The sequence below is a fragment of the Anthonomus grandis genome, chromosome 1 (assembly GCF_022605725.1).
Source record: "Anthonomus grandis grandis chromosome 1, icAntGran1.3, whole genome shotgun sequence".
NCBI lineage: Eukaryota > Metazoa > Arthropoda > Insecta > Coleoptera > Curculionidae > Anthonomus > Anthonomus grandis.
Window position 1 is genome coordinate 57604107 of NC_065546.1, and position 24310 is coordinate 57628416.

A 24310-nucleotide genomic window follows, 5' to 3' on the forward strand; every position below is an offset into this window, starting at 1 on the left:
CGTCAAATAGGGAAAAATTAACCCTTTGCGGACAACTTTGTCCTGAACAAGGAAAAAAGATTAATTTCAAAATAGCATCAATAAAATAAACAACAAAAATATAAATGTTGTTGTTGCTTAATATAAATATAAATATTTTGAAATATTTAAATTCAATTTTAATTATAAAAAATCAAAAGAAAAGCAAACAAAAAAAAATTTTAACAGGGATAAAAGTTCAATTCCTTATAGTCAATTATATAGTTAAGCTAGTATTTAAGATTTGTTTGGCTATTGCTTCATTATTTTTTTCCGCTTCATTACTTTTTTCCTTCTATTAGTTACATCATTATTACATAAGGAGAATTGTAAGTAGTTTTAGTTTAGTTTTAATTTGCTTCCAAAGGTGCTATTCCAACCATAAGACTAATAGAGCATTAATTAGCATTGCATTTTTGAATCAAAAAAACGCATATTTTTCCGAAAGTACCTTTTTTCTCAATAGATTCTTGGAATATTTTGTATTATTAGGAGAACAACGTGTCCTACTTCAAACTTACTATCTGTATACGAAAAAAAAAACAAATATTTCACGAAAACCTAATTTTGTTAAGAGATTCTTGGAAATTCTTGGTCATCGAAAGGAATTAGATAAGTACACGATAATTTAAAATTTAATCCAATTTAATATTGGAAATTTTAAAATTTTCACCGTGAAAAAAAAACCATTATTCCTTAAAATTTTCACCTTTTTTTAAGCAGATTTTTTGGAAATTTGAAGTTAAAATCAGTTTAAAAAATTGATTTTTAAGATGGTGCTTTATAAGTATTTGTTAATGCATCATTAATTTCAAATTTTACTCTATTTGGCGCGGAATATGTACCACATTTTTCTTCTATTATCTGGGCACGATGTGCAAGGTCGAAGTACTTGTACGAGAGTAACGACGGTGAAAACAAGTAAGATTTTTGGTGTCGGTACTAAGTCAATCATTAAAACAATTTAATTAATTGTCGGTTTAAAAACCATTGTGGTGAGCCTGGACTGCAGCTAAGAGGATTCCCGTTAAGAAAACCACAACTATCTTATTCGGTAAGTGCCTATTTGAGTAGTGTTTTTTTTTTGCTTACATGGCCCTTTTGACGTAAACAACAGTTTAATGTCGCTCCGTAAATTTATCCAAAAAAAGTAGTAAAAGTGGAGAATTAGTTACTATTTGGTGTGTGAAGGTAATCCTTGAAGGATTGTGTAGATATATTGTGAGAGTTTGTTTTTGCATAAACATGGGCTTGGCAAGTGCGGATGTTCGTGAGATTAAGACCATTATAACTGCTATGTTTAACGAGAAATTTCTAGAGGAAGTAGCGGAAAAGATGGTAAAAATTATTGAAAAAAAAACTCGAACGTCGGCAACGAGAACAAGAGGCCAGGATTTCATCATTGGAAGAAAAATTAAATAAGGTTATGGAGGTCAATAAGCGTCTTTGAAGCATCATTGGATGCCCAGGAGCAGCAGTATCGCAATAAAAATCTGCGCATATTTGGACTTCAACCAGCCGAAGGTGAAAACCCAACAGCGTTGAAAGATGTCGTATTGAATCTATTTAACACCGAGCTGAAAACAAAAATACCAAGTAATTCTATAAAAAAATGTTTTCGTGTCACATCTAAACAACATACCGGTAAACCAAAAGCAGTGATAGTTTGGTTTTCTTGCAGCGAAGCTAGGGTATCGGTGCTTAAGTCGCGTGCATTACTTAAAAATAAACAAATACAAATCAAGGAAGATTTGACCAAATCGCGACTTAATTTGTTTCAGGCGGCTGTGAAAAAACATACCTATAAAAGTGCGTGGGTTCATAACGGCAATGTGTATATCAAGAAGAACAATCAAGTGTTGAGGATCCTGGATATCAGTGATTTATGAAGTAATTAATCGGCGAGTTATTTCAAATTTCTATGACTTGAAACTGTAAATTAAACATTGTGTTCAGTTTTTAGAATGTTGAAAGTCTATTACCTATAAAAATTCTTATATGCTAAGCTTAATGTAAGATCGAGCTATTTTTAATTAATTAATTTCTATGAATGATCTTAAAGATTAAAAGAGGTTTGGCAGGGCAAATCTTGGGATATACACCTTAATGCCATTTTCTTTTGGCAGGCCTTTTGGATATTGGGTCAATTTGTAGATTTTGGATGAGAATTTTTGCTGGTCTGTATGGGATTGTAGTTGTTTTATTTAGTATGCGACTATATGTATTCATAATCGAGTATATATCGTAATATATATTCGATATATAAGCTGGTGTTGTATAATTCTTCATTTGTTTGATAAAAACGATGTGCGATTTTAAACATAGTTATAATAAGTTCGAATTGAGTAAGTGTTTAATAGCATTGACTTTTTTGTTTTTTTTTTGAAAGCATACTTTTGGTACTGATTAATTTCCTTTTTTCTGTTCCTTTTTCCCTTTCCAAGCTATCCCTCTAAACTTTATATTGTTAATTTTTTTTTTGTTATGTTTTTTTGTGCGCATATCAATGCAAGATCTCTGCCAAATAATTTTCCTATTTTTCAAAATCATATAAATAATTTACATTATGATGTGATTGGTGTTTCGGAGACATGGTTACATACCGATATTAACGACGAAGTTGTACATATACCTAACTATAGTATTGTCAGACAGGATCTATTGGGCAGAGGTGGTGGCGTCGCAGTGTTTATTAAAAATATTTTTGAATTTCGCATAATAATTAGTGAGTCGAATATGTATTTAGAACAAATTTGGATTGAAGTAAAGCTAAAGAATAAAAAGATTCTTATTGGTAATATATATCGCCCTCCTAAAGGTGACCTTAATTTGTTTTACTCAAATTTAGATAATATTTTAGAGAACTTTTATGCTGTTTATGATTGCATATTTTTGCTGGGAGATTTTAACATTAATGTTTTGGGTCTGAATTCGAACTTACCTTTGCTTGAAATAACTGAGGTTTATGGTTTGAAGCAATTGATCATTGATCCTACAAGAGTGTCAGATATAACGGTGTCTCTAATAGACCTAATTTTCTCTAATCATGAGTCTATCCAAGATAGCGGCGTTAGGGATGTCGGTGTGTCTTATCACATGCTTGTTTATTGTACTGCCAATTTGGAGGTTCCAAAACCGCAGACTTTTAATTTTGTATATAGAAATTTAAATGATATAAATTACGAGCAATTGCAGGCCGATTTAGTCGAATTGATTCCTTGGCATACTATGTATGATATGAGAGAGATAGACTCCAAAGTTGACTGTTTCACGGAGTCATTACACAATATTATGGATATGCATGCTCCCTTAATTAAAGCTAAAAATAAAAATAGACCTTACAGTCCATGGATTACGGCTAATATTAGATTAATGCAAAGACTTCGCAATAGGGCATTAAATAAATTTAGAATCACTAAAGAGCGAGAGGACTGGAACATCTATAAGCAGTATAGAAATATAACAACAAGCGCAATAAGAGCAGAGAAAAAAGCTTACCTTGAATATAAGTTTAGTACTTGTAAAAATAAAGAAGTTTGGCAAGAATTGAAAAAAATTGGTGTTTCACAGAAAAATAAAAAACAACTTCCAATTTTTCTACAGAATGTTGAAGAACTTAATACTTTTTTTACGAATGGCAATAATAATAACAATATTGTTGATGCTAATTATGTTAAATATTTTAAAGAACATAGAGTTGTCGCAAATGAATTTAAGTTTAACCTAATAACTCAAGACTTAATCGTTAACATTTTAAAAACTATAAAAAGCAAAGCATTTGGGGTCGATAACTTAGACATAACTCTTATCTTACTTTGTTGCCCTGCTATTATTAATCCATTATGTCATTTAATAAATATTTGTTTAGAGGAAAACTACTTTCCAAAAAAATGGAAGCAAGCCAATATTATTCCTATACCAAAAATAAAAAATCCAACTGAATTTGGCAATCTTCGATCAGTCTCCGTTCTTTCTGTTTTTTCTAAAGTAATTGAGAAAATTATGGAGCAACAGATATTGGACTATTTAAAGAATAATAATTTGATTCCTGAATATCAATCTGGCTTCCGTAAAGGGTATAGCTGTGCCACCGCGTTGGCTCAAGTGTCTGATGATATATTTAGAGCCCTTGATAATAGTCAAGCAACCGTATTAATTTTACTAGATTTTACTAAAGCTTTCGATATGGTTAATCATCAGATACTTTTATCAATTTTGCATTATGTGGGATTTTGTGAGTCGGCTGTAACTTTAATATCTTCTTTTTTGTCAGATCGTAAACAGCGGGTGAATTTGAATGATATAGAATCGGGGTTTCTAGACGTAGTCAGCGGTGTTCCGCAGGGGAGCATTTTGGGCCCATTACTATACACACTTTACACATCTCAGATAACATATTGTAAACATCATAACTACGCGGACGACACCCAGATCTATTTCTCTTTTAAAGATACTGATGTTTGGCAGGCTAATATAAAAATCAATGAAGACCTTAACAATTTATTTATAGAAACGCAAAAGTTACTTTTAAAAGTTAATCCCACTAAGTCCACAGCCATTCTTTTTTGTAGTGTTAATAAACGAACAAATATTTTAAATAACTTGCAACTTTACATTAATAATGACAACATAACTTTTAAAAATTCTGCTAAGAATCTTGGACTTTTAATGGATTACAAACTAAGATTTAAGGATCATGTTACTCTTAAAATGAAAAGTGGGTACTCCGCACTAAAAATGATTTTTTCGCGAAGGGATTACCTAAATTTGCCTATAAGAAAAATGCTTTGTGAAACATTGGTACTATCCCAATTAAATTTTTCTGACACCATCTATGGCCCTTGCCTTGATTCTTCTGACTCATATAGAATACAAAAACTTCAAAATTCCTGTCTTAGGTTTGTATATGGCATAAGAAGGAGAGAACATATTTCACATAAGCTAAAGGTTGCGGGGTGGTTAAATATGTACAATCGTAGAGTGTTGCATCTTATTTGCTTCTTTTTCAAAATTCTTAAGTCAAGGATTCCTTCATATTTACATCGAAAAGTTAGATATCGGACTGACGTGCACAACTTGAATATTAGAAGAAAACAATTATTAACTATTCCTTCACACAGTAAAGAATTTTTTAAGAGATCGTTTTCTTACTTAATAGCACACTATACTAATAAATATTGTATAAATGATTTTACCATGTCAGAAAAAACTTTTAAAATGAAAACTAAACTAATTCTAATAAATCAATAACAAATTACTCACTTAAGTATTTATAATAAAAAATTGTTTTTTATTTTTATTTTTAAATTATAAAATGGAATTATTTATATGTGCCAACCTTTTCCTTGTCCAATTCCAGTTCCTTTTCCTATTCTCTCCTTATCCCATCAGTATGCTTTTTATTCGTGTTGTATTAACTTTCTACTTTTTTTCTTTAACTGGGAAAATGCTTTTGTTTATTATTTTTAAGTGTCATTTATAATTTATAATTATTAAATATATATAAGGCTTCAACAGAATTCAGGGAATCTCACAGGGGTTGTTCCCTAGAAGTCTGAAAACATGGCCTATTAGTCACCTTCTGGAATTTTATTTGTATTTGTATAAAATTTAAATTCTATAGATATTTTTTAATTGTTTCAATACACATTAAATGTGCTCTTTGTAAAGAACGAACTATTCAATATGTGATATGCATTTGGTTTATAACAGAATTGTATTTTTTTATTTTTCTGGTGATTAATAAAAGTCTTATTAAATTAATATTAAAACTATTATTATTATTATTATAGTGTGGTACATTCGTTTTTTTTTATAATTTTCTTATTTGCGTTAGCAATTACTTACAATTTTCAAATACAGTCCACAATCTTCTTCAATTTTCTATTTATCCGTTGACAGTCCTTTATAAGGGAAAATTATACTAAAAAAAGTAGCACTTTTGGGGTAAACTTCTTACAAAAATTTTCTTTTTTTTTAAATAAAATTTGGAAATGAATCTAGTGCAAAATGTTGGAAAAACTACCATAACAAGTCTCAAAAATGAAACATTTTTCAGGAAAAAACTTTTAATAATAATAATGTATTAATTTAGTTTGAGCTACAAAAGTTAATTCATAATATTATAAAAGGTAATACACAAAAAGTCTCACATACAGAAAATTTATAAATAAAATTTAAGCTTAAAATAAAATAGCAAAAATAAAACAAAATGCGAGTTAAAATTGAAAAATAAAATAAATACACATACAAACTACAACTACATAAACAAAGGTTAAACGAATGATAAAACAAAGTATGTACAAATAAAACTTACAAAAAAAGTATAAATAAAACACGAGTCTAAAACAAATTTTACAAGACATTCACACACTGATAAATTTTCTCAATAGCCTCCTAAACTGGTTTAAATTATCACAGATTTTAATTTCAGTTGGCCACTTATTAAACTCAATAAGTCCCTTGCTGAGTACAGAATTTAACATCTGACTAGTATTGCATTTATCAAGGACAAAGTCTGTATTATTTCTTGTGTAGTAATTTTGAACGTCTCCGAACACTCTTATTTTATCACAGATATATGTGGGTAGTAGACGTTGTTTTAATTTAAAAATAAATGCATACACACTGAATATCATCCTTTATAGGAGTAACAGGAGTGTATCGATTGCATTTTAGGATTAATCTCATTTCTCTATTTTGAATTACTTCAAACTGTTTCACCTTGAATGGGAAACAGCAACGGCATTATATAGCAGAGGCTTTATTTGCGTTGATAAGTTTTTTCCAATTCTATTTATAAACCCAACTTTCTTGGAAAATTTTCTCATGGCGTAATCTGCATGTGCAATAAAATTCAAATTTGCATCCAAAATTGTACCCAAATCGTTAATTTCTTTTTCATAAAAAATACTCGCCCCACCTACACTGATGTTCATATTGGCAATATTTATTTCATTATTTTTCGATTTTTTTGTAAAAAGGCAAAATTTAGATTTACTTGTATTTAAACATAATTTGTTGATACCAAGCCAGCTGGAAATTTTGGTTAAGTCACTATTTATATCAGTTACTATCTGTTCAATATGGTTTCCTATTATATAAATCATTGTGTCATCTACAAATAACACAGTTTTACATTTTTATATAACTTTTACCATATCATTTATATATAATAAGAACAATAATGGACGCAAAACTGTTCCCTGGGGAACTCCAAATACAATATTAAGAACCTGAGAGAGACTAGTCCTATACTTCACACGTTGGACTCTATTACGTAAATAAAATTTAAACCAGTTCAAGACATCACCTCTAATTCCCAATTGGTTTAATTTATATAGCAGAATTTCTCTGTCTATCATTTCAAATGCTCGTTTAAAATCTAAGAATAGCGCTAAAACATGTTTATTATTATCAATGATTCTGAGAAAATTATCACATACAAGGTGTTCATTTGAAAATTTCCCACCACGGATTTATCGAAAACCACTGTTCAAAAAAAAAAAATACGCCGAAATACGTTAAAAGGTTTGTCAAGGGGGACAACTTTCTAACCTAAAATTACTTCACCCCCTTTCACCCATTGCCCCCCAGGGTCATCCCCTTAAAAATTTTAAATGACAAGAGTAATAGTTTGTTTAAAAGGTCTTTCGAAGTCTTTTATTTTGACGTTCGATTTTTTTAAATCGGTCGATTCGATTTCGAGAAAATTGGAAAAATCTTTGTTTATCTTAATTTGTTCAGATAGAAAAGAAAAACATGAAAATATCAGTTTTTATTTCAATAAATGTTCAAAATGTTGCCCGTTTTTGGCCAAACAATGATATAGGCGATGTTCAAATTCCTGACGGACATTTTCAAAAACATGTTGTGGGATATCATGGCAGCTGACGATGATGCGTTGACGAAGTTCATCCAAACTTTCAAGTTGGGGAGTAAACACAATAAATTCAAATGACCCCATAGAAAAAAGTCTAACGGCGTTACATCAGGAGATCTAGCAGGCCATTCTATAGGCCTCCTTCGCCCTATCCATTTATCTGGAAACTTGTTGTCTAGCCATTGCCGAACGGGAAGAACATAGTGAGGAGGAGCGCCGTCTTGCTGGAAATATATTTCAGCCTCATCAAGTATAGGCTTTCCATCATCATCGATTTGGTTTTCAATGGATTCAGTGATAAGCGGATTGATGGTATTTTCCAACATATCCAAATAAATGTTTCCATTTATTTGGATATGTTGGTTAAGGGAAAAAATTTAAAAAAATTACTTTATTAAGATAATTTAATTACAAAAAAATTGAAATAGATAAAATACAATAATCTATACGATAATACTGTTCTGACTTAGGGTCCTACATTTGGTCAATCGACATGCCGAGTTGTTGTTATCCTCGTCGAGCGTATCGTCTCTTACGAGTTCATCTTCCTCTTTTTCTTGGGGAGTTAATTGGCTTGAGGGAGTTACTTCTATACATGGCGATTTCAGGGTTTTATCTTCACCTTTTGGGGATCTTAAGGGGGATTGAGCGTCACTACTCACCGAGGTGGCTGCAATAAAAACTATATTAGAAAACCGTTGTTAGCTATAAAAGAAAACTGTTTTAGGTTCCTATAACTATATATAGTTCTAATGGCTCAATTCGCTTAATTTTTACTTAAATTATTCTTAACTTGCATATAAATTCCCATATTAAGAATTCCACTCGTATTCCGAAGAGCGTCGCTATTCCCCAATTTTCCCCCTTTTAAATTCAAACTTATGCGCATTTCCATTTTAAAATGGAGGGTCATTAACTTGAAAATATGAACGTTTTGGGTGTGTACCTGATAGAAATGAGTTTTTCCTAAGACCCGTTTGATTTTCGATTATGCTAACGAGCACTTCTGCGGAACTTCCGATCGCCAATGCGGACACGCTGGATAGATTTATTTCATTTTCCCGTATTCCAGAGTCGGCCACCGGATAAATTCTACTGGAAAATGAGAGTTTTCTTGCCGATGGGCTCGGGCCTAAGGAGGAAACTACGTCTCTTGGTTCTGAAGAAGTTTCACGATAGAAACCTGTAAAAAAAAGGCAGTTTCAAAGTACTCTAGAACTAGGGTTTCCTTATAAAAAATAACTAGAGGTAAGTTCATTAATTATTAGTAGGTTCTAAGGCTCTACTTTGGCCTATACTAAACCTCAAAGTGTACCTGGAAGAAACTTGGGTTGTAAAGTAAGCGTTTCGGCACTTCCCAATCCTGAATTTCTGGATGGTGAGCCAGAAGGAAATCCAAAACTGGGCGAAGGTCCTGCTTGCAAAATGGCTAAGAAAAACATTTTTTTTTTTAATTAAATTTTTCTTTGAGAAATTCATCTCTGGAACTTACCCTGGGGGTTTTGTAAGCTAAAGGGACCATTATGAGATAGAACTGCTATACTGGGAGTGTCTGTTCCTAAGTGAACCACAGGAATCCCATTGGCGTTACCTGGATTAGGAAAATCAATAGTTTTAGGAGCCACCTGTACGCAACAGTTTTAATGAGGTAGTATAGAATCGAATTGAGGAAGTATAGAATTCGTAATTTGGCTAGAATAGCACCTATCTAATTAAAATTTAAAATTATTATACATAGAACCTATAACGCATTAATAAACATCATCAGGAATTTTTCCTTAATACAGTTATTAATACAGTTTAAAAAGTTTATCATTTTAATTGTTATTTAAAAATATGTATAAACGCTAAAATAATATAAAAGTAGCAATTTTAATAATAATTCCATTTCAGACACAAAATGACTTGGTTTTTTAAAGACTGTACAATTATTATTGATTAAAAAATCAATCATTTCAGGCGTCACCTGTACGCAAAACCCTGAACTATACACCAAGAAAATAGAGATTGCTTGCTGAATAAAACGCAAAGTTTAGATTGAGACAGCCAGATGGCACTTTTACCTATCTTCCCGTTACCAAAGGCGTCCTTAATAATAGCAGGATGATGATGCTTTATAGCATTAACCCTCCTATTACCAGCACTTTCAATCTTTTTCCTTCGGGGCTGTTCTACTGGCAAAACTCTTCTTCTTCTCTTAGGCAGCTTTGCTCTGGCCTAAAACATTAATCATACAACTATTAAAAAATAATAAATACGCCTTGAAACCGTTACCTGGGTGTGAGAATAAAACATAGAAAAATTGGAAACGATCACTGGCACCGGCAAAGCTATAGTTAGTACCCCAGCTAAAGCGCAGAGGGCGCCCACGAACATTCCAGCATAAGTTTTTGGGGCCATATCGCCATAACCCACTGTGGTCATTGTTACTATGGCCCACCATAGGCCTTCTGGGATACTTTTGAAGCTGTTATCTACGTTGTCCTGAAAAATAATTTTATTACCCAGATGGAATAAATATAAGGAGAGGTACCTACTTACCTCTAGTTTTTCTGCATAATAAACCAAACTGGCAAACACCACGATGCCCAAAACGAGAAAAAACACCAACAGAGCCAACTCTTTTGCCGAAGCTTTAAACGTGTGGATGAGGATTTTTAATCCTGGAGAGTGCCTGGAAAACCCTTTTAAATGATGCTTTTTGGTTTAAAAAAATTATGCTTACCTGGTGAGCTTAAATAGTCTAAATATCCTAATGATGCTAAAAAAGTCCAATATTTGGGATTTCTTCTCGAAAATCAAGATCATATCGATGTAAAAGCTTAAGGTTGCGGCGAAATCTATTATATTTACGGGCGATTTGATGAATTCGATTACGTTGGGGGAGACCTGCAAAAAAAGAGACCCTCGTTGGTTGACAAATTTTCGGTTATTTCGTTATGTTTTCCCTCTATATTCGGTAAGTGAGTGATTTATTCGGAATAAAATACATTTCAGGGGAAAACCTTTTATAAAAAAGAGACTGTGGCAGGTTAACGAACGCCTTAGAGACAAGGTTAAAAATCACTTGATGGGTAAAAATAGGGAATATTTGAAAGAATATTCGAAAGGATAAAAGCAATTTGGAGTTCACCTACTTTAAAATTATTAGTCTTATTGGACATCAAACAACATTCATAGACTATTGCCTAAAAACGAAATTATTCCTAAGGCAGTGGTCTGCGAATATTATTTGATGACCAATTAGACTAATAATTTTAAATAACTATTTAAAATGTGCAAGAAAAGATCTTTTTTTCCAATAATTCTAACAATGATTTTTGTACAAATAGAAAACTTAAATTTTATTTTCCGGGATTTCTGTAATTACATTTCCACGCCCTTTCAATCGAATTTATTCGAGTACAAAAGTACAGAAGCCTCCGGTAAGAGATTGTTGTGGCTGTACGTTCTTTTGTTTTCCAAAAGAAAATTTTCTTTTATGAAAGTTTTAATTTGAGCTTTTTCTTTTACTTTGGATATAATTAGGTCCGTGTGCCCTTTTATCAATTATCTCGCGTTGCATATCAAATTTATGGCATTTTAGTTAAATTAAGCTTATAAATTAGCCAGAGAAAACCACGTTACAAAACAGGGGTAAATTTATTACATTAAGGTAATGAGATGGAAACCATAGAGTAAATATGATAGTATAGTAACTATTAAACTTTAATAAAATATGATTTTCTTAAATAATTTATAAAAGTTTTACTTTAAAGCAAAATTTAATTAAAGGATTGAGTTGAAGTTAATTAAACATTTTAATAATCAGAAGACAAATGAGTTCCTCAAACATTACGAAATAATTAATTTTTCGAACGAATTAATTTAAGTGTAAGGTCAAGTGGTGTAAAAATGAAACATTTTATAAAACTTTTAATTTTTAAACCATTTCCTTTTTAAAATAAATGTTCAAAAAATGATCATACTATGTAGATGTCGATGCTGAATAACATAGAAATGACAAATTCAAGGAAATTGTTATGGGTGTTAAGAAAAAAAAATAAAACTCCTGTCTCATATTTACCTGCCATTTTGGGCAAAAATGAGACAGGGGGTGGGTAAAATGATACATGGCAATTTCAGGCATTTATGATGTTGTCCGTGGTATGGGGCAATTATGAGATACCGTGGTTGAAAAATGAAACAACATTTTGTACGATTTTTCTCAGATTTATTTAAAAACTGCAATAAAAACTGGAAAATAATTTTTTCGAAAAAAAAAATATTTTTTTTGGGTCATTTTTACCCCATACTAAAATCCTTTAATAAGAAATACGTAAATATGTAAAAACAGTCCAGTCAGCATTATTGCATTATTACGCCTGACCTACATTTATTACTAAAACCAAGTCACCCATTGTAAATTAAAAGTGATGAATCGACTATTGTATTTACTATAAATACGCTAGGTGAAATTAATAAAATTAGCATTAACGATCACGTAGTGTTGTATTAAATTATGATTTAAGTAATTATGATTTAAGACATAGGGTTAAAATGAAACAACCTTCTTAGGGTTAAGTAGGATCTATAATCGAATATCAAAAAGCTACATCCAAGGATCGTTGAACTTCCCGTTGACCTGGTTTATGATAATGCTTACTAGACATTATAATGTTTTGCTATATAGAATTAATTAATGTATTATTACAATATAGTAGATTCCTATTTACACAATATTTGTTATACTGGGTGATACTTCCATACTACAGTGTCTCATTTAACATCCTGCAAAACCATGCCATCAACAATAAGACAACCCGCAGTACTCGTCACCATGCTGCCAGTGACGTACTAGCAACAAAACAATCAAGGTGCAAGACACCAGTATTACCATTGGTCCTTCGAGCAAAAAATCCAGCCAACCAGGGTGTATTGTTTGCCTGAACTGAGTAGGGTAACATCAAGAAATACATTTGAGAAGATAACAGTGGATAACAGGAATCTATGGCCAGGAGAAAACTGAACAAGAATCAAAGACAGAAGAAGCGTGAGGAAAAGCGGAAGCAATTGATTTGAATCTGTTCAGACTCCATAAACGTCCAACTACACAAATCCGGTCTACCAGTGACATCGACAATTGAACAATCATTTGAATTCACGAAGACCAATTTCGACGGGAAAGTGCCGCCGTGGCAGATAGTCCACGTACGGCGAACTCGCAGTTAGTGGCACCGAAAACAAAACGGGAGTTCACAAAAACTGAAGAATCAGCAGCATTCATAAGAAGACTAGAGGTACAAAGAATTATTTGGCGAAGATTAGGGTACTGATATCGAGCGTGAGAAAATTGTATGATCATTAGTTAACTGAGGATTACATATCTTTCTAGTTGTCCAGTTAACGCTGGCGAGAAAGATTAATACAATTTCTATGGTTATTTCTATGCCCGTTAACGCTGGCGGAAGTAAACATCGAGTTGGTCCTATAAAACCATACACCACTAAGCACAGTATCTTTTCAGCCTAGTTAATGCTGGCGAAAAAATATTGTATCGGAATCAAGTGAACATATTCAAGCCAGTTAACGCTAGCGAGTATAGTCACTGATTTCTGCTTAAATTGAACGCATTACAACTAGTGGCAAGCAATAAAGGCTCTCATCAAAACGATAACAGCCCAAATTTCGGTGGTATTAAGTACTGGAAATCGGCTGCAATATGACGACAGCGATTGAGGAGATGCTTGAACAAACTTGCCCTTGCTCAAGAAGAATTAGGAAAAAGCATTGTTCAAGCAGCATCAAACTTCAAAAAAGTCGACTCCAGCAACGGTACAAATGGGCTTCACCACAGGTCAACCTTAAACCAGGCACCTTAGTGTTAATAAAGTTTAAATCGCATCAGTGAGGTTCATCCAGGAAAAGATGGCGCGGTACGAGTAGTATCAATTCGCAAAGCCGACATGTCTACAACAAAGCGTCCGATTCATGGATTGAGTCCTCTACCTCTGAAAGGTGATTCACCACAGCACGAAACATTGAAAAGGAAACCGGCTAGATGTCAAGGATTGTCATTGACATCGCTTCTCCTAATTACGATGCTATGTTTATGTTCGACAATCATACCATGTCAAGCAAACTACACTATCCACAAACCAAAGGAAGGGATTTATGTAGAACACCTCGGATCAGTCCAAATTGACAGAGGTCGATTAAGAGTCGAATCTTGGTACAGCAAAGAAATAATACCTCGTGATATGAATAAATCTAATGAAGTACTTGATGATTTTGAGAGGCTGTGCAACGAAACTAGAAAATTGACGGAAGACACCCATTGTGAAATTTTTGGTCATCACTTAGCAGAACAGCAAAATCACCTAAATTGGATAATTAACACGCTTCAAGATACTGTTACCAGGGCAAAGCGAGGACTGTTGGGCAATTTCTTAACATCAGTGTTTAAGGTAAACGATGAAGTCTATCATGACATTGAGTCTCTAAATAAAAATCAAGAAATGATTATGAAGGCCACAAAGTATCAAACAAAATTTATGGTCAACGCATTATCTACATTTAACGCTACAGAGGAACGTATGGCAAACTAGTTACAGCGATTTCAGACTAGACTTTCTAAAGGACTGCAAGCCATCGAATCGATGAACGGATGGGTTGCAAAAACCAACATGAACTCCCTAAGCATATACATCCTCAGTACTTATATCAAATAGCCACAAACTACCTTACAGAAATTAATGACCATTATACAAAGATGTTGGATATTCAGTTTAACAAAGGCACATTATTTCACATACTGTCTTCAACATATATAAAGAAGATAATAACAGAGACCAACAATAAGTTACCAAACAACTTGGAAACATCCTTGTCGCCACTACTGCAGACCACTATGACACAAAACGTTACTCATATTTGCATTGCTGGGTATTTTTTAATAAACGATGTCTCTAACTTCCAACTTATACACTCAACAGCCATACCCTTAGTAGTAGGAAATGGTACATACTGGAGCATCGACACGACCGACGCAGACATAGCTGTTGATTATAATACGCAGGAGTTCTTCTATATTACAAGAGAAGAGCTGGAAAGATGCATTAGGTCACATCGACACCATTTTATCTATTCCCCAACTGCAGTTCGGAATCTTGAAACAAACCCCAACTGTGTTATAGATGAGATATTTCAACGACCACAGGGGATACAGTGCAAATCCATAAAGCATGACGTGAAAACCACTATATGGGAGCAGTTGAACAATCCAAATACTTGGTTGTTCATAACAAACAACTCCACAAATGTGCAATTATCTGTGATGGCATGCGTGAAGACATCGTGATCCAGTCAGCAGGCATCATTAAATTATCAGACGACTGCATGATTAAAACAAAGCAGGTCACTTTAACTCAAACAAGACGATCTAGCATCTCGGTGCTAGCCAGCTACTCCAAGGCAGTATCAATACCCATTAACCACACTATTGGTAGCGATAATGGCGTTCCTGACCTATCCACCCGGACTAGAAAAGCTGGCGACAGATGAGTCTGACATTCCACGGGAACTACAAGAGACAACATGGCAAACTATCAGGCAGCATTCTGGAACCATCAGCGCTGCTACCACTATCTTCATAATCGGACTAGCAATCAGTGGCTGGTGCCTATTTAAATGTATAAGGCCACATGGTCGAGCTTACATGTCCAAGAAACGACCACAGAATAAAACCCGCGAGGAACAATCTGAGGACGTAGACAAAGCAGTGGAACTGAGCTCTCTAAGATCTACCATTGAGAGAGGGCAGAATGTCTAACCGCCATTAGTTTTAATTTTATTAAAATCTTATATTAAACATATTGTTTCGCCTAGTACATAAAATACCTAAATTAATATCAATGAACCTTCCAGTCAGCATTATTGCATTATTACGCCTGACCTACATTTATTACTAAAACCAAGTCACCCACCACTATATTTACGTCACGCCAATATTTATGTCACTATTTGTATTAAATATTTCGGCTGCTTAGTTTTTTCTTCCTCTTCTATGAGTTCGTCAAATGTCATATTTTCAATGTCGCTTTCTTCTTGGTAAGTTACACTTTCATCATCTGAAGACGACTCGGCCACTTTTGTCACTTTTTTCTTCTTTTGTGACACTTCTTTTTCCCTAATACTGTCTAAATATTCGGCGCTAGTTAAAACAGCATAACTGGAAATTGGAATTAACTTTTCTCCTTCGCTTTATTTCAGGATTTGTTTTGTTTATCTTATTTAGCAAAATATTTTCGAATGTAGTGGACGAAGACGGTTGTGGCTCAACATTATTATCTTGAAATGTTTTAGTGTCATTAGTCTCGTTTGTTGTTTCTTTTTCAATTATTTTCTGTTCGCTATTGTTTAAATTGTTTGCTACAACCTCATCATCTTCCTTTGCTTGGTTTAATTCAAACACATCTAATGGATTGGGGTTTTGAACACTTTCATTGTATTTTTGCAAGTTAATGTTATTAACACGGTCAACTGGATATTTTCCCTAGAGCAAGGATATATGCCATTCGATTCAAACGACTTTTTCATTATAGCTTCTGTAATACCTTCATTCCATAACTCGCAGATCAAATCAGCAAATTCGCTTTTGGTGAGACGTCTCTGATTTAATCTCTGCCACTCTGTAAGCTTTTGGTTCCATTTTAGCTTCAGAGGTCCAAAGCAACACTCATCCAACGGTTGCAAAATAGCATGAGGTGGTAATTTAAACAATGTGATATTATTTTGTATGGCAAGTTCAATGGTTCCTCTATCCAGATGTGAGACGTAACTATCTATTATAAGTAACAGCGGCCTTTCGGAAACCATTGAACAAAATTTGGAAAACCAACTATTAAAGACCGCAGTTGTCATCCAGCCTTTATCAGAGACAGCATAGCAGGTTCCTTCCAAATCGTTTGATCCCTTCTATGTGCTCCACCGGTTTTGTCCTTGATATATAATTAATGGCGGTAATAATACGCCGCTAGCAGAAATGCACGACATGGTTGTAATATTTTCTTTACCAGATCCTTCTATGCTTCTATGAACTTTTTGGCCCAATGCTGCAACTCCTTTTATTCTACCTGGATCCATATTAAACCCTGTTTCATCCAAGTTAAATATGTGTGCAGGCTTGTCTTGCAAACCAAGTTGTTGGATTGTTTCACCCAGGCGATCATAGAAGGAATATATTATAAAAGGGTCGCTGGTAGCTGTTCTCCTACACTTTTCTAGTTGTTCCATTTTCTTCTGGCTCAGTCGATTTTTTCTTAAAGAACGAACGAAACCAATCGTCACCAGGTTTGCCTTCCTTAAATGTGGTTTTTATAGCATTTTCATTAACATATGTTTGCACAACTAACTAAATTTCTTGTTTGGATAAGGCGAATCCCCATTTAGCCATTCCTGTCAAATCTCTTTCTTGTTCATCGGATAGCGCTTGTTTTCGGCCACGTTTTGAAACATTTTTTTCGTGAATAGCCCGAAATAATTTTGATTAATTTTTTTGCTGCCGTTTGAATAGACAACTTACCTTCCTTTACTAAGGTAAGCGCCTGTTTCAGATCGTCGTCTGTATAGGGTTTTGCCTTTGGAACGTAATTCTTAGGCATTCTGGCTTGCTCTTTATGTAGGTATACCTAAAATTGTTATACAGATTAACGTCTTATTTTTACCCCATGACTTGTCTCCTATTTACCCAAACAGTCGTCTCAAAATTACCCCAGCAAAAAACACGTACACCCTCAATTATTTATAATTATAATCATATTAACCAAAACAAAACCGCAACAAAAGTTTGCGCGCCGATTTTAAAAGTTTTTGTCATGAAAATTGCATTATATTACGGTAGATTAAATAATTCATGTGTAAATTAATATTATCGTTTGAATGAATGTGTCTTTAGGTTTTATAATATTTAGATTTTATTACGTCCTTTTTTCGTCTCATCGTCTTATTTTTACCCAAAATCTTCGGTGTCTCATTTTTACACCACTTGACCCTACAAAAAACTACGAGCAATAACAATGAATAAAAAATTTAAAATTAATTTAAAAAATGAATGCAAATAAATTTAAGAAAAAAATAATTAACTAACCAAATTAATGATTTCATGTACTAGAAAAAATATACCACTGCAAATCAATTAGTAGGCCTACAAATATAAGAATTAAATAATTAATTAGTTCTAGGATTTCGTTGAAACTATTTAATTAAGATTATTTTAAACGCAACTCTTTGAATTATTAATAAATAATACTTTGCTTCTTGCATTATTTAAAATAATGTAATTTGTTTAAACAAAATCACTTAATTCTTTAAATGTTATATTAATAAAAAGTGTAAAAAAAATTAAAAGTACATATTATTTAATTAATTAAATTAAAATTAATTAAAAATTTGAAAAAGCCAAAAAACCATTAGATCACTGAGAAATTTAATATATTAAAATATGAGTTTCTTGTGAGTGTATTAATTGAAAGAGTGGAAAGAATAACATTCAAAAGATAAATTACCGTAATTATAGTTATGCAATTAAATTTTAGATAGCTGATAGCATTTTTTATAAGAGAATTTAAGATATGAAAATAAATAATTAAAAAATTCAATGAAAAAAAAATTATCTTACTTAATTAATAAAATAAAATTAAATGGTTAAATAATTAATTAATTCAAGGAATTTAATTAATAGAACTAATGATATGAACAACTTGAAAAATTAATTATTTCATAAATTATCATAATTAATTAATTATTTAAATACGGTATTAGAAAAAGCGTCAAAATTTGAATAAACCAAAAAAAATTATCAAATTAGTGACTAACTTAAAAATTAATAACGCGAACATTACCAAATAATTAATGTTTCAAACGAATTAATTTAAATGTACAAAAAAATATGAGTAATAATAATATATAAAAAATTTATTCATTTAAAAAATCAATGCAAATAAATTAAAAAAAAAATTGTCAACTAACCAAATCAATGATTTTATGTACTAGTAAAAATATATTTCATTTAATTAATAATACAATTAATTTAAAGAACCACTGTAAATCAATTAGTAGGCTTATAAATATAAGAATTAAATAATTAATTAAGTCTACGATTTAAGAAAAAAATTAAATATTAAATAATTCAAGAAAGTTTAAGATATAAAACCAAATAATTAAAAAATTCAATGAAAAAAAAATTATCTTAGTCAATTAGCAAAATCAAAAACATAACAGTTAAATGATGAATTAGTTCAAATTGATTAAATAGGACGTAATGCTTCTTGGTAATGCCATTCAGTCGCCGATAGTCTACACGAAATCTAGTGGATCCATCCTTTTTCTTCACTAGCATAACTGGAGATGTCCAAGGACTCTGAGAAGGTTCTATCACTCCTTGTGTCCTCTAGAAACTTGAAATCTAGAAACTCCTTGTTTAGCTATCGGCATTCTTCGAGGTGCTTGTTTAATCGGAGCATTGTCTCCAGTGTTAATTCGATGCTGCACCAAATCAGTTCTTCCCAGGTCATTATCGTGCAAAGAAAACACATCTTGATTTTCTTCAAGAAAACATCGCAATTTACTACACTGGTCCGTGGTTAAATTGGCAGAAGATTTTTTGAATAGGTTTTGTAAACATACAGGTCTGTTTGAATAACAGACCTCTATCAGCATTTTTCATGACTGCCACTACTTCAGAGCAAACGCCAATGTTCTCTCCTTGTTTCAGATGTTGATCATATCCTTTTAAATTTACCATTCGAACGAAAACAGTAGATTTCTTCTGATGACGTCTTAGCTGGAAAAATTCCTTGACCATATAGTTTGCAGTTTTCCATGGGCTCAATCAAAACAGTTTCTCCCTCTTTTCCTCCAGTTGTAGCATTAACCACCACCTCTGAATTCGCTGGTATGATAATATCCTTGACTAACTTAACGACTTTGCTATTTACTTTATCTTTATATAGATGGTGCATAAAAATCTCTTCATTTCTCGTCATTGATATCCGGTTATATACATCCATTTTAAACTGCTGAGGATTCATAACATCTAATCCTAATATGACATCATCCATGATTTCTGCCACTAGTACTGGCTATTGGAATGTTGTTAAGCCAATGGTGACTGTAGCTTCATGCAATCCAAGAATCGGGATCCTTTTTCCATTTGCAGACTCCAGAGTTAAATTGGGTGGTGCTGAAAGCCTACAGTGTACTACGATGTTCGGCTTCACGCTTAGTAGGACTTGATCCTGTATCCACTACCATCTCACATTCACGGCCGCATATTTTTTCCCGGTACTACCAGGCTCTCTCCAGGATGTGGCAGCTGGTTTAGTCTTATACGTGAGGCTTGGTAGCACCCAGCCAGCTTGAAGTTGAAGTTTTCCTGGTTCCTTGGATCTCTTAAAGGCTTGGGGCATTGACGTTTAAGGTGCCCATTCCAGCATTGCAATGGTCTTTTAGGTTTCCTCGCTAATAATGATTCAATCTTCTTTAGGCGGTCTTCGAGATCACTTTCTGAACTTCTGATTTGTCTTATTCGTGTCTGCCTTCTAGTTGCTTGAAAATCTGCCTCATACTCTAGTCCATGGGCCAAAGCTTCTGAAATACTTTTATGATGAGCCATCCTTAGAGCGTGGTTAGTATCCGGATCTCGAACTCCGTAAATAAAACAATTTATAGAACTGTGTTCTCGGAACTCTGTTGGGGCTGAAGGGTAAGCCAGATTTACTAATCGAGCAACATCGGCCTCAAACTATTGGAGTCCTTCCTCGGGTTGTTGTCTTCTAGATTTCAATTGAGCCTGGCTATTTACATTTTCATAATAATACTTTAAGGAAATTGAGTCAGTTAATTGTGAGTATTTAAAGAGATAATGCACTGAATTATTGAAATAATTTGAATAAAACCCTCGAATTAATTAAGTAGTTAAATGTCAACTAAAAGTGTCAAAAATTGAAAAGTAAAGAATTCAGTAATTTAGTTCATATTAACTTAAAAATTCACGTGAAAAATCAACAAAATCATCCAATCAGTAAGCACTTGAGATATTAAGAAGCAACCACCCAGTAAACCGATAATACTCGTTATTACTTAAAGAATCAGCAATATAGAACCTAATTAAATAATTCAATAAGTCAACACAAATGCCTTAAAAATTTACCTAATTAATAATTCAAAATTCACTGTATTAGACATAAGAAATGATTTTTTCGTAATTAGTGATTTTAAGAATTTAATTAATTTTTTTTTAAATTAAAAAATTCCTTTTTTTTTAAATTCATTTTGTCTCAATCACTAACAGGAAGTTATTTCCTTATATTCAGGCTCTTTAAAAGGGCCATTCTAATAAGGAAGTTTATAGGAATAATGAACGTTAGTCTAGTCGAGTTTTTCGTAACTGTTGCTGACAAGTAAGTAATTGCTTTTTATAGAACTTCTGCATTAGAAGGGGTCAATGAAATGGCAAACAATTCTTGTATAAAATAAACTATAGAACTTTACATATGTACCTTATGTATTCTTCTACTATTTAGTTTTAATTAATAAAAAACGAAGTACTTACAATTAAACGTACAGAGAGCTCAAAAGTGAACCAGGCATTGCAAAAATGTTCGACGGTAAGAAAATAGGGATGAGGCTCGGTGCAGTTCGTTTCTCTATTGTTTTCGCACTTCACCCGCATTCCGGGATGCGTTTTCAGGCAGAATGAGAAAACGGAGACGCAGATAAAAAACACCGAAGCCCCGGCGACTACCTGCAAATGAAAATGTTTTGTCTTTTAATAAATGTGAGCCGGGAAGCAAGAATTCAAGGGAAAAAAACAAAATTGGTATTTGAAAAGAACGTTTGTGGCGTAATTGCTTTTATTAGATTATACTTTTAGAGTTTTTTTTTAAGAAATCATGAAAATGTTGCGAAAATACATCCCTAAGGGGGTCTTGTAAATGTTACTAAAAGCTTTCCAAAAAAAGTCTCAAGTTTTCAGGCATGCCAAAGCCAACTTTAGTGCCCATTAAAATGTTTAGTTATTTTAAAGATAAACTTGAAAATTCCAAAGATATTTTATATGTTTATTTCAGACATATTCCCCACTTTTTCAAAGTTCTCAGTTTTTCTTTTAATAATTCGTTCAATTTTTGAAATTTATGCACAAAATTGCAAATTTTTTATAGTGTCAATGATCTGTAAAGGATGCGACATTCCCTCTAAGCTAAGCAAAACATTCTATACAGGCAAAAAATATGTGTGATCAAGGTTAAGACAAACACTTGCTTAAAAATTGAAAATAATAAAAAGTACTGGGAATATTCTTATTAAATAAAAAACGTAAAACTATAGTTTATGCGTATAAAAAAAACGTATAAACATGATACTCCTTGGAACATACACTATAAATGTTGATTTAAGTTTAAACCAACTCAAGCAAAATTGGTAACCAATAGAAAGTAGGAGTTCGGAAGATTCCTATTAAATGAAAAGCATTATATTTCTATTTATAGTAAATATTCCTTGATTTATGTAAAAATGTTAAAAGTATTAGTATTTTTATGTAGTACTATCCAAGATCAATATTTAATCTTTATGGTGCTCGCTCAAATCAAATGTCTATTTCTTAAAAACTATAGGAGTATTCTTATTAAATAGAGAAACGTAATGTTCTTAGGAATATCTTCTACAGCCGAAAATTTTGAATGTAATTACGTTTTTCATATAGTTCAATCAATCGATCAATAGTTTATTCACGTCAGTTACATAAAATATGTTTACATATGTCAAATAATATGGACAACTAAGTCCCAAGAGTAAACTATAATAAAGATTACAATTTAAAATATAAAATACATACGAACTTCTACATATCAAAATTGACTAAAAACAAATAAAAACACAAAGTCACGGTCTCACAACATGTAATTTAACGGGCTACACGTGTTTCGCTCTAGACTTTGTGTTTTTATTTGTTTTTCATCAATTTTGTATGTTGATCTCTTAGAGAAGAATGGATGAGATTTTTGGATTCTACATATCAAGACTAAAGGTCCGTTCAGAGTGGAAGCGTCGAGCGTCGCGTCGGATCGTTGCCCAGCGTTGTGCCGCGTTTTGCGTCGCGCAGCGTTTCCTTGCGTCAGTACATTCATAGTACCGTCAGCGAAAGTATCAGAACAAGCGGTTTAAAATTTGGAATTCAGTCTACAAAATGGCTCCAAAAAAGACAGTTCGTTTATGTGCGTTAATGTTCTTGTTAGAGACACCATTATATAGATATATATAAGAGAAAAAAAGTTGGAATTCACCCCATAAACAGGAGAAGACATGTATTTGGTGAATTTCACCATTTGTATAGTGAGCTAGGATTGTATCCTGATCGATTTTTTTAATTACCTAAGAATGTCCGTCAAAACTTTTGACTATTTGTTGGAAAAGGTTAGCCATCGTCTGGAAAAAAACTGTAACCAATTTTGTAAAAAGGAGATTTATGTCACCTGTTGAACGAGTTGTTATCACAATAAGGTAAGAAAAGATATTGATTTTTTTTTTTGCAAGAAACAAAACTAAATGATACATAAATACATATTATAAAAAATACATAGGTATAATATGGTTGTTTCCGCGAATATAATATTATGAGTACAACTTTAGTACTGGAAAGTTTGTTGTCCTAGAAAGGCTGCTGAACTCTGTTGGGTATTGGACTCGGAAAATGGCGTAGTCAATATAGCAGAATTCGAGGACATAGTAGGATGAAGAGGGATAGGGTTTTGTGATGACGAACCAAAGTAAGATGAAGCAAGATGGCTGGGATTTTCAGGAGGTAGCAAGTTATGAAGGGTAGAGTTTTGTGTTGTTAACAAGTGATGATTACTAGGACTTTGCGGAGGTAACATTTGAACCGTTATTGCTTGAGATATCTTTGATTTCTTTCTTTCTGCTGATTCCATTTCATCCAAGATAACGTTTTGGATTTTATTTTTAATTTTTAATTTTTGAATTGAATTAAATGTTATCATATACGGTATTAGGCTTTTAAAAAATAATAACTCTTCACTGTCTGATGCCTCTTCTGCATCATTTTTTAGATGTTGAGATAATAGGTTCAATTTTTTATTTTCAATTTTTATAAATTTCTCGTCTCTAACGTCACTTATCCTTTTTCTACTTTTTCCTCTTCCGTGTTGCACCATTGACGATGAAGTAGATGCAGATGATAGTCGTTCGTCATCTGATGCTGACACAGATGTCTGACGGGTTAGAAATATCGTGTCCATGTCTAATTGTACATCCGTTTCGTCATCCTTTTCAGCTTCTAGATCATATGTACTACTGTCATCGTCTTGAGAATCATTCAACCTTGGCAGATTTCCAGACTTAGCAGGTATTAAC

The 24310-nt window shown here is 32.7% G+C and overlaps 1 protein-coding gene across 2 annotated transcripts in view; it reads right to left on the reverse strand.

The window, feature by feature from the left end:
- Positions 1 to 8286: 8286 nt before the first annotated feature.
- Positions 8287 to 24310, reverse strand: part of LOC126734466 (potassium voltage-gated channel protein Shaw-like) — a 106903-nt gene continuing 90879 nt past the window's right edge. For both annotated transcript variants that reach the window (XM_050438123.1, XM_050438114.1), the window contains exons 5-13: positions 21492 to 21683; positions 10626 to 10789; positions 10442 to 10574; positions 10175 to 10384; positions 9964 to 10117; positions 9393 to 9491; positions 9216 to 9329; positions 8847 to 9083; positions 8287 to 8570 (exon numbers count right to left, since the gene is read on the reverse strand). In XM_050438123.1, coding sequence (XP_050294080.1) covers positions 8344 to 8570; positions 8847 to 9083; positions 9216 to 9329; positions 9393 to 9491; positions 9964 to 10117; positions 10175 to 10384; positions 10442 to 10574; positions 10626 to 10789; positions 21492 to 21683 — 1530 coding nt within the window. In that variant the 3' untranslated portion in view covers positions 8287 to 8343. The remainder of the gene's footprint in view (positions 8571 to 8846; positions 9084 to 9215; positions 9330 to 9392; positions 9492 to 9963; positions 10118 to 10174; positions 10385 to 10441; positions 10575 to 10625; positions 10790 to 21491; positions 21684 to 24310) is intronic.